The 18,474-nt window shown below is 36.9% G+C and overlaps 2 protein-coding genes and 1 pseudogene across 3 annotated transcripts in view; 2 read left to right on the forward strand and 1 right to left on the reverse strand.

Annotated features, from left to right (window-relative positions):
• Nucleotides 1-997: 997 nt before the first annotated feature.
• Nucleotides 998-4,392, forward strand: LOC306853821 (carotenoid-cleaving dioxygenase, mitochondrial-like; annotated as a pseudogene). Its single transcript has 8 exons — nt 998-1,063; nt 1,201-1,318; nt 2,913-3,073; nt 3,181-3,339; nt 3,585-3,716; nt 3,816-3,981; nt 4,073-4,183; nt 4,276-4,392. The product of its transcript is annotated as a carotenoid-cleaving dioxygenase, mitochondrial-like (transcript).
• Nucleotides 3,115-6,003, reverse strand: LOC306854227 (testis-expressed protein 12-like). The gene is made up of 5 exons (XM_079392064.1): nt 5,973-6,003; nt 5,554-5,643; nt 5,293-5,398; nt 5,056-5,107; nt 3,115-4,959 (listed from the first exon to the last, which is right to left on the reverse strand). The coding sequence occupies exons 2-5, from the start codon at nt 5,632-5,634 to the stop codon at nt 4,815-4,817; spliced, it is 384 nt and encodes a 127-aa protein (XP_079248190.1). The 5' UTR covers nt 5,635-5,643; nt 5,973-6,003; the 3' UTR covers nt 3,115-4,814.
• A 695-nt stretch (nt 6,004-6,698) lies between these two features.
• Nucleotides 6,699-18,474, forward strand: part of LOC306853988 (sortilin-related receptor-like) — a 78,461-nt gene continuing 66,685 nt past the window's right edge. The window contains exons 1-2 of the mRNA XM_079391747.1: nt 6,699-6,975; nt 12,739-12,855. Of these exons, the coding sequence (XP_079247873.1) occupies nt 6,703-6,975; nt 12,739-12,855 (390 nt within the window). The 5' untranslated portion in view covers nt 6,699-6,702. The remainder of the gene's footprint in view (nt 6,976-12,738; nt 12,856-18,474) is intronic.

Genomic DNA, 18,474 nt, shown 5'->3' on the forward strand with positions numbered 1-18,474 from the left:
GCTCAAGGGCACCTCAGTCGTGGTATTGAGGGTGGAGAGAGCGCTGGACATTCCCTCCCCCCACCTACAATTCCTGCCGGCCGGGGGCTCGAACTCGCAACCTTTCGATTACTAGTCCGACTCTCTAACCATTAGGCCACGACTTCCCCCTTAGCTGCGCCGACAGAAATATAGAGATGGCGGATAAAAAAACAAAAGAGGAAAACGTCTGCGGAACGATAAGGCAAGAAGTAGGACCCGTGTAAATATCGGATCAGCTTTCCAGCGCTGGAGAGAACTCAAAGAGCGAAAGGCCTGCGATCGGACGCCGAGGTTGCTTTGTTTCTTCTCAATTGGTGCAACACTGTGTCTACACTGGACGCGCTGCGCCGCAACAGCTAAAGTCTGCCTACACTGGGCGCGATAAAGCGACCGTTGAAAATCATTTGAAATGTGTGTCAGCATGTCATAAACAGAACATGGCAGAAGTTTTCTGTAGGAGATTTGTCGCGCCGCGCAGCATCCAGTGTAGACAGCATCGCTGATTATAATGACTTCTATAGTATTTTGTCACACTGCTCGTGTCCAGTGTAGACACGGTGTAACATTGGTTTTGCTGTGTTTCACAGAACTAATCGTTGCCTGGGTTACATACGTGTAACCATACATTGAGATACCGACCTTGTTTACTTACCTGTTGTGTCTTCTCCAGAGTTACCTTCTGCTCCTAGCTCCAACATCCTCTCCAGTCTCCATCGCATTGTGGATCATCTCCATACTCATCATCCGAGGTGTGTGCTTACTTCCATCTCCGTCCCACGATCTCCTGCGAACCAAGAACCACAGTTACAAGCTCATTCAAGTCAAGAAACCTTACATCACTCAGGACACTCACCATTCATCTGCACCCGCACCTGTTGCTGACAATAAACTCACCTGTTTTACCTTTATTCCTTTGTCCGAGGGTCATTCCGTGACAATACTATGATTTGGGACATACTAATTCTATTTTCATCCCCATGTGGATCATGATGGAACCACATACAACATGGGCAACTCTTACACTCAAAAAGGTTTGTCAGCAGTAAAAAAAAAAAAAAAAAAAAAATCACACTGACTGAATTTAAGAAATGTCTAAAAGTGTTTGAGTTGTCAACACAAAGAAAATAATTATTAAAAATTGTTATTCTTCTTTCATTTTATTCTTAAGGTGCTTTCTAAAATATAATAATGGTGCCGTCAAATAAGTTGAATCCATATGATACCTTGGAAGGAGCCTCAGTTGTGTGTTCAATCCCCTCAGAGGACAAGTCCAAACCATCCTACTATCACAGCTTTGGTAAGTGAGCAATACCTACAAACGTTTGCAAATTAGCAAATAAATAAGTAAATATAAAGTTACTGTATATATTTATATTTTAAATATAGAAATGTTTAGTGTTTGTAAGATTTTTTTTTTAATATTTTGGTTAGGGGTTATTTAGTTTAATATTTTACATAGGGGTGTAACGGTAACCCTTAGGGGTGTAACCCTTCCTCTTTATTTGTAGATTTAACGCGAAGTAAACATGAATTAACATCTCATGTTTCATGTTATCACACAATCAGTGTTTCACTCGCGCAAAGATGTGATTAAAATGGCTTGTAAACAAAATGTCACGTAGCATTTCATTTAGCCTATAGGCAAGTAATCAGTGTCCACAGCTCGTCAGTTCACCAGAAAAATTCTAGTCTAGAGAAGTCTAAAGAGCATTTGGCAAAATACTGTATTAGACTAGGCTATGTACTCGTATATTTTACTTTCCCTGTTAGTGATATCTTAATCTTTTAATGTATATTTAAATAAATATTTTATGAAACAAATTATGACAGCCACCGTGTAAATGATTAGCCTATATTTCAACAACAAATAGAAATTGTAGCCTATAATTTAGAAGTTAATTTAAAAACTACATTGAGTGCAATTTACATGTTTGCATACAATTTTTTTTATTTGAATGTTGATTATTAAAGTTAAAAATAAACAGTAATTTTAAGTTTGGGCTCTGTTGTTAATCGTAACCTTATTGTAATGTAAAAGGGCTCCCTATAGTTTAGAGCAGAAGCTGAGGTAGATTAGGGCCTAGGTAGGGCCAACAGATTTTTTATTTTATTTTTAAAATAAAAATTGTTTACATAAAATGTGTGTACTGTGTATGTTTATTATGTATATATAAATACATGCATGTATATATTTAAGAACAAATGTTGTTTATATATTAAATATCTTTATATATGATATAATATGCATATAAATATATACACGTAAATATTTTCAAAATATATGCTGTGTGTCTTTATATAATAAATATACAGTGTACACACAAATTTTATGTAAATTAATTTTATGTGATTAATCGTTTGACAGCATTAATTATAATTCAAATTTATTTAAAAAAAAGAGCAATTTGTTCAGTAAAACATTGTTTAATAAAAAAACAAATATATAGTATTATTTCCTCCTGCTATACCGAAACCATACCAAACCGTGACATCAAAACCGAGGTATGTACCGAACGTCATGTTTGTGTACCGTTACACCCCTAATTTTGGTCTATTATGCTCACCAAGGCTATATTGATTAAAAAAAAAAAATAATATTGTGAAATATTTTTAGGATTTAAAACAAGGTTTCTTTTGAATATATTTTAAAATGTAATTAAGGAACTTTCAGCAGCCGTTGCAGTCTTCAGTGTCACAAGATCTATCATTCTAATATGCTGATTTGGTACTCTAGAAACATTTCTTTTTATTATCAATGTTGAAAACCGCTGTGCTGGTAAATATTTTGTGGAAATGGTGATTCTTTGATTACTAGAAAGTTCAAAAGAGCAGCATTTATTTGAAATATAAATCTTTTTTTATTTATATAAAATTTGACATTATTATTGCAGCCATGTCAGAGAACTATGTGGTATTCATCGAGCAGCCAATCAAAATGGATCTCTTGAAGATTGTGACAAGCAAACTCCGTGGAAAGGGAATTAATGAGGGTGTATACTGGGACCCCAAACGAAACACAGTTTTCCATGTAATCAATAAACACACAGGAAAGGTGACTACTGCTAATAACTCCACACTGCATCCACTTTTTTTAAATGATGTTTTAATGTTATTTTATTTAGTATAACTCATTTTGAAATTATTCTGCTTTGGTCACAGTTGAGCCTCATCAAACATTATGCAAAGCCACTGTCAACCTTTCATCTGATAAACTGTTATGAATAAAACCGTTTCCTGATCATGGACATGTGCTGTTCTGATGATGGTCAAGCAATAAACAACTACCTGATTCAGAATCTAAAAAAATCTGGAAATGAGGTAAAACCTTACTTTTATTCTATATCTATAAAAGCACCCTTGTTTTTCACAAGTTTTTCCTCATAACTAGACTGTAAAAAAACTATTTTTCGAAGTTGTAAATGCAGCAGTTATTGAAGTACGTTTCCAGTCTTTCTATTTATAAATGTCACATCTAATTTAATGTGATACTTGCCTATTCTATGTAAAATTTTGTTACATTAGCATTTTTTCAGTGTTTAATGCGTTTTTGTTTTTTTTGCTAGGTATATAACACAATGTGCAGAGTGTTCCCTCGCCGCTTTGTCCTGCCACTGAATGTGTACAGTCATACACCCTGTGGGCAAAATCTCAACACGCGCTTGAACAGCACTGCCATCAAGACGGACAAGAATAAGGTTGGTTTGTGTGGATAAAGTTTATCTACATGTGAACATCTACAATTCCAAAAAATGTTTTTACTATAATAACATATTGTAAATTGTGTATTTATACAGGTGTTTTGCACACATGAAGATCTCCATGAATATGGAGGTCTGGAATTCCCACACAAACTATTCAATGTGCAATTCCTGTCCCTACCGTTACTTCTACGCATGTGGCTTCAGACACCTGGTTGGAGAGTCCCTCATTAAAATGGACCTTCAAGGCAAACATATAAAGGTTAGTTAGGAGTATTAAGTTAATGCATGTTGAAATTGTGCTAGTGAATTTAATGTTTAGTCAATTGAACTAATATTTAAACTTATGACAGGTGTGGAAACATGCAGGCATGTATCCCTCAGAACCGATCTTTGTCTTATCACCTGGTGCTGTAGAAGAGGATGATGGAGTCATTCTGTCTGTGGTGATCACCCCAAATCAGGTATAAAACTACATGTTTTCAAATATTGCTTTTTAGCTTTTCAAAAATTAGGTACAATATATGGCTAGGCTAATAAGAAATTGTCCCTCTAGGACAACAGCACCTTCCTTCTGGTGCTGGATGCAAAAACATTTGAAGAACTGGGCCGGGCTGAGGTACCTATCAACATTCCGTATGGATTCCATGGGACTTTCCAAAATAGACAGTGAAAGACTCTTTTAAAAAGCCCAAATGTTTAGCAAGACAATCAAGCTGTCTCTGAATAACCTACTTTTCCTTTTCTACTTGTGTTGTTTTCGCTCTTGAATTAATAACTTGTATTATATAATCTCAGTAACTTTAAATTTAAATAATGTCTGCCAGAAGCATAAGAATTTATTAAAATAACAAACGCTTGTGTGTATATATATATATATATGCAATTGTTTTTGATACATCACTACAGACTGTCACCACATATCAGCTTTATTTCAGCATAACACCTTTTTTCTATTATTGTTATATAGTATATAACTTCTAAAGTATAATACGAACATGTATAATCAATATTTTAACAATGTCTTAATTGATGCTTGCATAGCAAATGAGATGCATTATGTGATTCAAATAACACCACTGAAAAGAACTGAACCTATCCTTGTAGTTTGTCAGAGATCAAAGCCAAAGATAGTCTCAGGTGTTCCTTCTTCTCTTTAAGATGAGATTCCAAGCTCCTGGCTTCAGAAAGTATATCCTCCAGTTCTCCAAGCTGTGAAGCGTCCACAGCAGCTCTTTCCCTTAGAAGAAAACATGTGAAATTAATGTTTGAGTGTAAACCTTATAGATCTATTACTGATGAGACACAGGGGTGGCATACAAATCCATCCAGTTACCTCAAGACTTCTGAGTACTTGGAAAAGAGGACACTGACCTCTCGGTTAGCCTCTAAAATGAAAAAACATACAGAAAACTGAGTAACGTGCCTCACAAGTTGAAGTCCACAGGAATGGTCATGAAAAATAATTGCTGTGTTTAAAACATAAGTTAACTTAAATAGCCATCATACACAACCTCGCATATGTAAAATAATTGATAAAAAGAGTTATTATATTAGAAAAACCAAGACTTGCCTGCTAATGCTACTTCAAACCCATAAGGCATGTCTCCAGCTGCTGATCTGAAATGCTGTGCCTTCTTTTTTGCTGGAGATGTCTCAGAAAATGGTGCATTTTCAACCTACACGTGTATGTTTGAGCATTAGTAAACAAATCAGTTAGAAATCAGACAAATAACTAGCAAGACAACACAGAAGTTAACAACTGGCTGATATTTTGTGACTGTAGATTTCTGTGATATTTTAATTCAATTCATGATGCCCTTGAAATCCTCACCTCACGTATTTTCGCTTGAGACCTCTTCATTTCTGTTGCTCTGACCGCCTCTTTAGTGCTCTCCAGACTGCGTTGTGTCATTATACTTGCCTGTGACCGAAGAAAAGTGGCATTTTATTTTTTTTGTCAAAATATTCCCACTTTAAAATCAACAAAGCCTTATTAAACATAATTCATGTTACAAACATCAGGGCATTTTGAACTTATTCCAGTGACTGAATCTTTTGTCCAGGGATCTCACAAGTTGAGAGCTAATGTGTTCAATTAAATCAAGTGGTAAAACTTACTTACACAAAATCTGTATCTCTAACAAGTTGCCTACCAGTTGTTTGATTAACTAAAGTAAAAACCAGAAAATTAGTAACCTTCGATAAACTTGATCGCTCGGTCACCGCTGTTGTTCAGTTCACCTCACTTACCAACCGCCGCTTTTCAAATGTCAATAATCGCGCGCTCACAGAAAACGCGCGCAACTGTAGCCACAACTCATTTTAAATGGGCACCACTTACTATTGATTATTCCACAGGAATTATTAGTGGAAAAATTAGGCTTATTTTAAAAAAATATATAATGCATGTACATATTCTGACCAGCAGATGGGGGTTTTGGACAACTATGAATTTAAAAATCAGGCGATGAGCTCACGAGGTGATGAAAAGATCCCGCAAAATATGCAATTATAAGGATATTGTGGTCGTATCTTTGATTTTGGCTGAATTTTTCTCTGAATCCTTATGTCTTCAGGTATTTTTTAAATCCATTTTCTATTCTGATCCAAACAACAAAAACCTCCTGTGCTATTTATAGCTACATGTATACTTTTTACACTTGTGTTTTTTATTAAATTGGAATCAAGTTTGCAATGTATTTTCCCTTAAAAAAGCAATTAAGAATTATTATTATTACTACTATTATTATCATTCTTCTTCTTCTTAATTCATAGGCTACATTTAATGGGATGCTATTGATGCAATATGTTCTTTCTGCGAAATCTTCCCTGAAACAATCCTTTATTTTGGTTTTGCCAATCTACAGTTTATGTAAAACAAAACAAAACATCATGTGCCATCTGTATCCATGGTAATGAGCGTGAACGCGGTTGACCGCTAGAGGCGCCCTGTCATGCACCGCATTCAACATACACAAACATGGCGTCAGGGCAGACACGCATGATGCTGGCGCTCAGTCGCTGTGCCATATATCTGTTATTATTACTCGTTCCTGGCGCGATCTCCTCCACGCTTCGACTTCACCATGACCGGAGATTCATGCTACCACAGGATAGGGGTTTCACCCTAGTGCGTGCACACCTGGAGCATGCAGTGCGTCTGGAGAGAGAAGTCAGGGAGGCTTCATCCGCGCACGAGCATCGCGTTCGGCGGAATGCTGCTGGATCACCCGTGCCAAAGGTTTATGGAAGGGTAAGCGAAGTTTACATTCATTAGGTGTGATTGCATTGATAATAAGACAAACACATTCTCATAACCTCATAAATATTACATTCAGTATTCCCAATAGTTGTGTATCATTCACCTTTGGTTTGCACGCAGTCACATAGAAGTCTAATTGACCTGTTTGTCAGATGAAAGGTCCTCGCTCTTCCTTTCAGCAAAACATTGCGTCTCTGGTGAGGGTAAATAATTATAGATAGTACATATATATACATTTTTATAGCACTGACTCCAGTGAATGTGGGATGGTAAGCCAAGGTTTCATCAGAAACGTTACCCACCGAATAAACAGTCTCACATTTCTCTCATACCTGCTATATCAATCAAAATATTTGATACCAAAACAAATCAGTTTTTTCTTAGGATGTAGAAAAAAACTTTCTTGCTAGTAATTTTTCATTCTCTGTTATATTGAACAACGAGACATTACGTATTAAGATATTTCGATCAGATATCATTGATTTTGTTTTATTTGTTAAGCATACATTACCATTTTTTCTATTATTTCTGACTCTGTAGTGATGCTAATACTAGATGATCCTTCTAGAATAAGAAAAAGCATTCATTCAGTGGGCGACTAATAATTATTGAAAGCTGTTTTATACAATTAAATATAGTTATTTGGGGAGAGTGAGGCTAGTTGTCTTGCTTTTTGCTTCAGTAAAATAAATGAATAAATAATCACTTCTCATTTAACACATATTGTCATGCCATTTAGGGTACGTTGTCACAATGCAATCTGTCACCAAACAACTTATTGTAGGTTTTTCGGCGACATTTAGACGGCCAAACAATTTTGAAACACCAGACAAATCAGTAAAAAGTTGCTGAGATAAAACCCTTGTGAAAACTAACCCCAATATCCCTATATATAAATAAGATTTTTTTATTTATTTGTCACATACACAATTATACCATATAACCAGCAGTGAAATGTAGGTAAATAATGTTGTTGTTGTTTATTTTTACACTAAAGTGCATGCTTAATGTCAGTCTCTTGGGAATTAGAAACCGACTCGGCTCATCTTTGTTCCTATTAAATGTATGACACAATGTTTTGTTGTTTGTTTACCGTCAGGAAGCAGCTTTGTTACGCAAGCATTAACAAACCAGAGGGGCGTAACTGGTTGCACAGTCTTGCTGGGAAATTTCCCAGCTAAACCTATTACCCCCTCAAGTGTTTTGCTTCGAGTTGTTTGTTAAGTCAGGCATGCAGCAGTTCCTAGTTTTGCTTTTACCACAGATCCATTGTCTTTAAATTCTTGAATGGGTCAAACCACATAATTTTGTCTGAAAAACAGTCATTGTACCATGTCCACAGACACAAGATTGTGGTTGGCAGAGTAAATACAGGTATTGTGGTTTTTGAAAGAGCTGGCTGACTTCACATGGGCTCAAATGCACTCATCTACTGCAGCAGGTGATTTTATGATTCAATGTATGATTCGTTGTGACTCACTTGATTTGTTGAATACTATCATTGTGAAACTAAAACATTTGAAAAATGTAGTAGTGGTTGACTTGTCGTAGTGGTGATTTGCAGTATTTTTTAAAATATTAATCAATTTTATTTTCTAGTGATATGTCAATTCAAAATATATACTGTATATAGGAAGGTATTATAGCATCATATAATTCTTCTGTAATGCATATGCAGTTTGAGCTGTGGGCGGCCACTAAGATTAGACTTCTCCCCTTTTCACCCTGTTGAGTGTACAGGAAATCCTCAAGTGTTATTAGTATCCTGGATGGAGTCCATTGCAGTTGCTATGAGGTGAATTACCCCCTCAGATGATCCAATTAAGATCTCCCATCTGGCCCCCCCTCTTCCTTCCTTCCCTCTTTCAGACCTTTTGGTTTATGTGTTTTTTTTTTGGCACATACAAGGAAGCAGTGTTAGGTAAAATGTAACAGACATCAATCCACTCTTTTTGTCTATTGTGATCAAGTAACCTAGAAAAGTCCTCTGTTCTGCCAGGACTAGGATCTACACTGTTTTAAAGGGTCTTTTTGTTGTTGTCTTTGCAGACTTGCTGTGACACACAATTATTCATGAAGTTTGAAGAATTGTGACAGAGTCATTATCATAAATATTCAGTTCAGCGTCAGACCCCAAAGCAGACTTGGCAACGAGTGCTTTACTGAGATTTCTTTTTTTAACCAAAAAGTCCTATTTATTTTTATTTTTATATATAGAATTTTACGCATTTGTTTACATGTATTCCTTCTGGAGGCATAGTTTAATGGGAAGTATTTCACAATTTGACCCGGCAGCCCTGATGAAGCAATAATTACTTCTTAGAAGAATGTTTTACATTCAAAACAAGTTTTCTATTAAATTGAATTCATTTCATAGACTTTGGATCTTTGGATTTTCTCTTTGTCCGTGTAGTACTTTAAAATGTTTCTTTTTAGTTAAAAGGTTAATTCACCCCAAAATGAAAATTATGTAATTAATTACTCACCCTCATGTCGTTCCAAACCCGTAAGATTTGATGAAATTGAACAAATGAAATGTTCCCTGGTCCAGAAAGTAGTAAATACATCGGTAAAACAGTCCATGTGACATCAGTGGCTCAACTTCAGTTTTCATTCGGGGGAGAAGAATGGTTGAATAAATTATTTTTGTTTTCTTTGTGCTAAAAAGTGTATTCTCGTAGCGTCGCAAAACTGAAGGTGAGCCACTGATGTCACATGGACTGTTTCACCGATGTATTTACTACGTTTCTGGACCTGGGAACATTTCAGTTGCGTTGCTGTCTTTGGAGGTTCAGATAGCTCTCCGATTTCATCAAAAATATCTTAATTTGTGTTTCGAAGATGAACAAAGGTCTTATGGGTTTGGAACGACATGAGGGTGAGTAATTAATGACATAATTTTCATTTTGGGGTAAGCTAACCCTTTAAAACCGAATTATAATCTTGGACAGATGTAGTAAGTAATAAGTTATTTTTGTCCCTTTTAGTTTTTCAGAAAATTACCCTAGTGCCACTTGGATCACATTAGTATTCCTGTTCAAACATGATATTTAAGCAGCCTTGCTTGCAGAGTATTTTAGTTTCGTTTTCTGTGATAAGAAATTTTGAAACCCCGGGGAAGGAAAATGGAGGGCGGTGTAGATGTTTATAATGATTCCATGGAGTATTACTGGAACTTGTCTGAACAGCCTTGCGGTTTAGTTTCGGCTTTTCTGAAGTCCTCCTCTTGCATTAAGCTCAAGGTGAAACCAAATCAACACAGATGATGAGTCATATAATCTTTATTGTTCCCTTAAGACACAATTTTAAACATCAACAAGAAATGTATAGATGAACCCAGTATTAATCTTGTCAGCAGTTTATGGTTTAAGATGATTTATTACTGCTTCATGTGAATATCAAAAGAGTATGAACATCTCCGTTTTTCGTATTATGTGCGAATGGATATTTCAAGTATGTTCATTACATGGTAGCATAACACATCCCTGTAATGATCCCATATATAGTAATTATCCATACTGCAATTATAAAACAGGCTTTTAACTGTACTTTAAGCCTTTAACAGGATAATCACTCCTCGGTTTCCCTTTGGTTACGACCACAGTGATATTAAGTGTGTGGTTCACCCATATTTTTTCTCGTATGGTTGGTTGCCAGAAGGGAACGGGTAGGCAAATTGTTGAACTGTTGGCCCAAATGTTAGTGCTGCAGAGATGATGTCATGGTTTCAAGCCGTGCGTTGCTTGCAGCGATGCATCCTTCTGTTTCCCTGCTGAATAATGCATAAGAAACAGAAAAAAAAAAATGTATTTTCAGTCTCTCATTCTTATTGCTTTTTCAACAAGACGCGATAATGAACTTGAAGTTATTTGCACTTGTCTTACCGTCGATGCTTTCAGGATATTACGGTGTCAGTATAAATGAGTGCCCTGTTAGATTAGCAGAAAGTCAAATTCCAGGATAACCAGAAATTGCAGACAGGCCTTTAACTGTCTTTGAATAAGCAGACCCAAGAGTTTGCCGGACTGACATGGATCGGGTTGCAACCATTTGCTCTTTCAAAGTGTTTGTTGGCAAGGTGGTGGGAAAAGCTCTTCGACACATCCTGATGAGATGGTGGGGAACTGTTTTTAGAGATTAATCAGCTGTTAAAAACATACAGTCAATCAGTTAATGTGCCATCTGAAGTAGAAATTGACATTTTTCTCCATGCTAATTCAGTTGAAAATTCATTGGTTTGTTCAAATGACTTCTGTCCAGTGGCATTTTTAACTCGATTGACATATAAAAACATTCAGTGAAAGAAAATGACTTTAGCAAATGGATTAATAAAAGCCAGTTAAGGTAACACTTTAGATTAGGGAACACATTCACTAATAAATTAAGAGTTTTCCCTCAAACTCCTAATTAGCTGCTTATTGTTAGTAAGTTAGTTGTTAAGTTTAGGTATGTGGTAGGGTTAAGGCAAGGGTGTCCAAATTTTTGTTTCTCAGATGGCCATATTCCACAAGTTGATATGATCCTTTAGGGTCTTCATGAAAAGTCTATAACATGCGTTGGTTAAAACTAGTCCTCTATAAACTCCCACGCAGACAGAAACAGCAACATTACAGTAATGGTGCTAGTTTGGGGCAGGACTAACTGGCGGATGATTGTGATTAAATTTACTTCTACTTTGAATAGTTAATAACAAACAAGTTAGACAGGTCACTGAAACATTAGCACATGCTTGAAAAAAGTTTTCTTAACAGCTCTGTCAGTCTTCTAATGTCTCTATGTTGTACTAACACGCTGCTTGCAAGCAGGCCTACAATACAGGGAGATTTACTACCGTGTCATGGCGAATAAAAATATGACTGTGCATTCAAGGTGAGGTAGTTTGAGGCAGAGTCACGGTTTATACATTACAAAAAAAACAACATTCTGAAATGAACATCAGTATGCGTTTTTCACTAATCCTATAATGTATATTGTTTTAAATGCTATAACAAATTGTTTTCTTTTGTAGAATGTTTGCTGCTTTTGTTGAAAGTCTGAAAGGTGGCCTTTCAAACAAAAAGTGGTTTAACATACTTGTAGGTTAAAGTAAATCTGTTGTTTGCCAGTGAACCACGACAGTGTTCCTCAAGCAGGAGTAGAAGTGGTGTTTGTTTCTTTACTAAAACAACCTTTTGCAAGTTCTCTTTAATGTCTGACAGAAGATATTGAAGGAGAACCCATTTGAGGATATCATGGTCCTCATGCAGAAGTTTGAATTAAAGATGAGACAAGCTGTTCCTAGTGGAAAGAGGAGAGGGATGGACATGAAAAGATGACACACATTTCTTTGTTCAGCAGATCAGATTGGGACGCCGCAGCTTGTAGTTTCAGTTTTCCTGCAGCTGTGGTGTAGCTCTGCTCGCTTCTGCTCTCTCTTCTTGCGGTTGTGTTTGTTTTCTCAAAGGCTGTTGGCCTTCTGTGCAAGTGACACACCTGCAGTCTATACCACAAACTAGAGGCTGTCAAATACAGATTAATTTTAGATGATATTACAAATGCAGTACGACTGAAATGGAAAAGGACCCAGTGAGTGAAGCAGAAACAGAGAAATGTCTTTGAAAATCAGCCAGTTGTTAAACAGTGTTATGCCATGACAGCTTGATTTGTGCTGTGGAAACCTAGATACTTCTCTGACCACAGCAAAATAAATTTCAGCTACAATGTAGCTAGTCAGCTACATTTAGATGGGCTGTTCATCATATTTTGTATTCACAGGCCAACCTGAATGACTCTCATAATCAAATGGTTGTCCACTGGGCTGGAGAGAAGAGCAATGTCATAGTAGCGCTCGCGAGAGACAGCGTCGGTGCCACAGATCCCAAGAGCAGCTCGGTGAGTATATATATATATTTTTTTTTTTCTTCTCTAGACCATTTCATAACTTTGACTTTCAACATTGTATACGAGTCTATATATATCAGACTATTCACTGTAAGACAGAGAATATCTTGACCGGCTAGCTTTGCTTTTTAATGCTTTCTGAGTCATACAGATGAAAGGCCCCCTTCTGTTCTTCAGTTCCCTGCACTTTTATTATATCATCTTAAATGCTGCCGGATCCAACTATCTGCACTACCTGCAAAGACTCCATATACCCCTTTTCCACCAAGGCAGTTCCAGTGCTGGTTCGGAGCCAGAGCCTAGTTTCAAACCGGTTCTTTGTTTTTCGACACCCAACGCACCAGCTCCGAACCAGGAAAAGCAGTTCGTAAGTAGCACCAAAACATTGCTGGGCTAGAAGGAAGAACCGCTTGCGTCAAGGGCTGGGGGCGGGGTTACCGTGACCAACAAGACGAACAGAAACTTTGGACTGCCATATTTGAAATAGCAGCTAAACGCGAACACGTTTGAGTTGCCGTGTTTGGATGCCGATGTAGGTTTGCAAAGCCATGAACATCAATAGCAACGCAACGTCCGCCATTGTTGATAGTTTGTTTAGGCTTGTTCGGGATGGATCGGCGCTGCGCGGTGCTGCGGGAGCGACTGGAAAGCAGACGGCTCTTTATGCTTTTGGATCGCTCTCGCAGTGCTTTAGTGTGTTGTGTGCCGATCGAACGATCTGTCTGCGTGGCGCTGATGCACCTCGAACAAGCCTGTTGTGCCGCGCTAGTGAATCAAAACATGAAACATATTCAGTGACGTAAGACCTGGCTCTGTATTGGCTCTCTAGCCTTTGGAAAAGCAACCGGTTCTTAAAGGGATCGCCAGTCGAACCAACTAAGAGCCGGCTATAGCACTGGCTCTGAACTAGCACCTGGTCCCAGCTGGTGGAAAGGGGGTAATAGTGCCCTTGAATGTTACTTTTTCATCTGCGTGGCAATAATTGCTAAGTTTCTATAATTGCAGAGCATTCTCTAATGCAAATGCGAGAACAAAAGTGGTGCGGTTGAACTTTATGGGTTGCTGGAGCTGTTATCTGCTCACCTGTGTAGTGCGTTACAGGTGTTCTTTGTGAAATGCAAGACAAAGCAAATCAAAGTAAAAGCTCACCTGTTTCTCATAGGAAATTGCAAGTGAATACAGATGAGTGTATTACAGAAATGATCTGTTCCAAAACCAGTGCCTTTTCAAAAGATTAACTGCCTAATCATGATCACTTACATTCTTTGAGCCAAACTCTCAAATTGTATGTATCCTCTTTGGAGAAGACAATCCCAGAATGCAGTCTGTAAAATTTAGCATCCCAGATGTTGGACACATAAATGAAATGAAATGCACTTAATTGTCCATGAAGGGAAATTTGTCTTTTGGTGTGTCCCAATTTGCTTACTTTTTTTACTCTTTTGTGAAGAAGTGCATTCATTTGAGTGTGTAGCAGAATAGTATGCAAACTTTGAGACATTCTACTTTATCATAACTGTTGCTGCGTCCCAATTCGCATGCTATCCGTTAGAGATCGACCGATATATCGATTTGCCGATATTTTTCCCGATATTTAAGCATTTTTCCATAATCGTATATCGGTTTTGTAATATCGGATTCCCCGATAAACACCGCCATCTTGTGGACGTTTTGAGAATTGCGCGCAGGATCGCAATTGCAGCGCGTCTGATGTGAGACGAGACAACAACGGCGTGCAGGTACTTGATTTGCTGTAGTTAGTAAACTATTTAATATTACAGTCATTAATGCACAAATTAGATGTATTACATAAATGCCTGATATATAGTTTATGCAACTTGGCTCTAAGAAATATGATAAATAAGATACTCTGTCAAGCCCTGTCCCTATAAAGATATAACTTTGCCTGAAATAACACAGCCATGAATTAGCGCATGTTGGAAATAAAAGCGCTGAATTTAATTCTCTCTCTGTTGTCTATATGCTCATCATTAGTCTCGTGAAGCCGCTTTCATATTGCAGTTCACTCAGCGGGTTGATGCTCAAGCAGCATAATTTAGAGCATGCCAGTTGAGAAATGCAATAAAATACAATGCTTGTTATATTCCAATATTCCAGAGAATATTATTCCGTGAATTAACATTATCCAGTGAATTATTCTTCACTCTTTAGCCTATTAAACAGCTTATAAACCTACTAAAACTGTAGTTAAAAATGAAGTTGATATAACTCCTGTTCTTTATTTATTTTCTCCATTTGAAAACATTAGCCATACTACTGGGGAAGTCGTGGCCTAATGGTTAGAGAGTCGGACTCGTAATCGAAAGGTTGCGGGTTCGAGTCCCCGGCCGGCAGGAATTGTAGGTGGGGGGAGTGAATGTACTTGACAATACGTCACGACTTTACTTTACGTTTATTTTGCTTACTGCTAATATTAGTGTTGCTGCTAAAGCTTTTTATTGTTGTAATACGAAGATTAAATTTAACATGACAGGGCTCTAGACTGCGACCAAAATGGTAATTTTTTGCGAGTTAAAATTTGACGTGGTCGCATTTGTTCGAGTGCCTGATCTGCGCTGCTCTTCATACAGCGCGCGCTGCCAGCCGCAGCACATTATAGCAGGAGTCAGATTTCACTGATCACATGAAGAGAGGTGTTTTCAGCACGAGCGCCTAGTGGGTAGAGCCTGGTTTATACTCGCCGCGTCAACACAAGCGCGAAGGTGCGCGTCGCGGACGGAGCGCAACGGAGGATTTTATTTTCAAACTAAAGTAAAGGACCGCTGCTTAAACCAGAGAAGGTGAACATGCTGGTATTCTTGTAGAAAAAAACATGCAAGTCCTGTCAGCCACAGCCAGTTTAGTTTTACTTTTCTTTTTGTTTTCGTTTTGAGAAGCTTGTTATCTTTGCTGTTTACCTCACGTTACGCTATGGAGGCTTTCCTTAATTAAAAAAAAATATTAATATTTATTTGCTTCCTCAGAGTTTGCTAAACATTCTGTAATATACTCGGTATATAGTACAGCATGTGATGTGTCCTATGCCATGCCTCGTCTTATTCGTTTTTGTTGATAAATGTTATGTAAGCTAGTTTGTCATTGTCAACGTACTGTTTTATTGTTGTTGTGCTTTTTAATTAAGAATAACAATGAATCCATCTTTTGTTTTAGTCTTAAAAAGTGAAAGGTGTATAGATATAAACAAAACAGACAATGATCTTTTCTTGTAAAATGTGACACCAAGATCGCAAATTTGAAAGTAAAAAGCGCACGAAAAAAGGAATTCCTGTTCACAAAATTTAAATCACAAATAATACAGATGAATAAGAACGAGTTGAATGTTGAACACTTTCGTTACCATACTACATACCAACTATAAACTATGATAAAAGTTCATCAGCATACATTGATTAATCAAATGTGCAAAAACAAAAAACAAATTGCAAACAAATGATGTGCTCCTGAGACCAACTGAGAAAGTTAGTCGCAAAAGTGAGATCAGTGGGAAGAATGAGTCTAGAGCCCTGCATGAAAGACTGCTAATTCTCAAAACATGTTTTTGTTAAGATGACTGAAAGGAGGAAAAACCAAAGTGAAGTATGGACTTACTTCACGCAGTCATTTATTTACTTAATAACAGTAAATAAATATCGGTTCTGCATATCGGTTATCGGGCACATAGACATGCAAATAATTGGTATCGGTATCGGTTATAAAAAATCAATATCGGTCGATCACTACTGTCCGTCCTAAATAGTATTCGAAAAATAGAATTATTATGTCCCAAAGCATAGTATGTTTAAAAAAAGTATGCCAAAGATTCCCGGATGGTCTACTACTTCCGCCTAAAATTCGAAATGCAGATCGATGCACACTATAACAGCTAATATTGCCCACAACACATTGCATGGTGGACGTGAATTCGATTAGAACTACAAACACGCATAAAAAGTGTTAAAAAACTACAAACATGGCGGATATGCACGACCGACAGACGGGTAGAGAAAGGGATTTGAGTGATAAATAATCAATATCTAACCTGATGAAAAATATTATTTATGTAATGTTATCCACGTTATATTCCATCTGCAGCAACACTGTGAACTTTCATAATGATACGTTTGGTCATTAACTTTGAAATGTATCATTATGCAAACACATGAGCAGAGTTCTCGGCATGAAAGACCCACGATGCTTCTTTATTTCTCTACAATACAGTAGGAAATCAAATTAAACTAAATGTGGATGGTGTTAACTGTGACAAGATGATTGACAGGGCATTTTAAACAGTTACAGGATGCACGTAACTAAGCAACAGAGCGTCCGTTAAAGACGCAGCTATGACGAAGTAGTATGTCCCAAAACTTGCCTACTATCCTGCTACATACTCAAAAGTATGTACTTTTTCTTTACAAAAAGAGTACATACTTTTATGGCATAGTACAAGTAGGCGAATTGGGACGCAGCATGTGTCTTTAAGGGACCGTTCTGTTGCTTAGTTACATGCATTCTGTCACTGTTTAAACTGCCCTGTCAATCATCTTGTCACAGTTAACCCCATTCACATTTTGTTTAATTTCCTCCCGTATTGAAGATAAATTAAGAGACACGTTGGTCTGTCAGGTGCGGGTTTATGCAGAGAACTCTCCTCATGTGTTAGCATAATGATGATAAAAGTTCAGCGTTGTTACAGATGAAATATAACACGGATAACATTAAATAATTTAGTTTTTTAACAGGTTAGATAATGATTATTTATCATTCAAACCTCTTTCTCTATCTGTCCTTCGGTCTTGCATGCCATGTTTGTAGTTTTTTTTTTTATATATACCAGTTTTTTATGTGTGTTTGTAGTTCTAATTAAATCCTCGTCCAGCGCGCAATGGGTTGTGGGCAGTGTTAGCCAGAGTGTGCATCGATCTGCACTTCGAATTCTAACGAATAGTAAACTATCCAGGTGCCTTTGGAATACTTGTTTCGGCATACAACGATTTGGGACACACTAATTCTAATTTCAAATACTATTTTGGGAAGGATAGCATGGGAATTGGGATGTAGCTTTTGACTCGTGGTGCATAAAACGTTCCCCTGCCAATTATAAGTAAACAAGTTAAATAACAATAATACCACCTAAACCATCATAAAACAATAAATAAAATAAATAAAACCAAAAAAATGTGACTAACATGCAAAAAAGTGACAAAAGAAATGTTAAGAAAAATGTTTTAACCAATACTGAAAAGTATTGATAAACAGTTAAATCCAAAATGGACTACCCTGTTTATTTTATTGTTAACTTGCAATATGCTAATCACAATAAAATCTATTGTAAGCAATTATATAGTTAAATAAATAGTTGCTTAGTAGTTTATTATGGTATTAGTTTAGCAACATGCTAACGTCAAACTCTTGAAATCCATTGTAAGCAGAGTCTCAGTGAGCTTTACATAAGTGTTATTTTTGAGACAGTTGCGTATTCGATTATCAAGCTGTTAGCTTAGCAATTTGCTAACTTCAAAATTTGTTGGATATAATTATAAGAAGAGTCTCGTGTTTTTTTTTTGCATTGTTTATTGGATTATTATGCTTTTAACTTAGCAACATGCTAAC

Source organism: Barbus barbus, assembly GCF_936440315.1.
Source record: "Barbus barbus genome assembly, chromosome: 34".
In the NCBI taxonomy this organism is placed as follows: domain Eukaryota; kingdom Metazoa; phylum Chordata; class Actinopteri; order Cypriniformes; family Cyprinidae; genus Barbus; species Barbus barbus.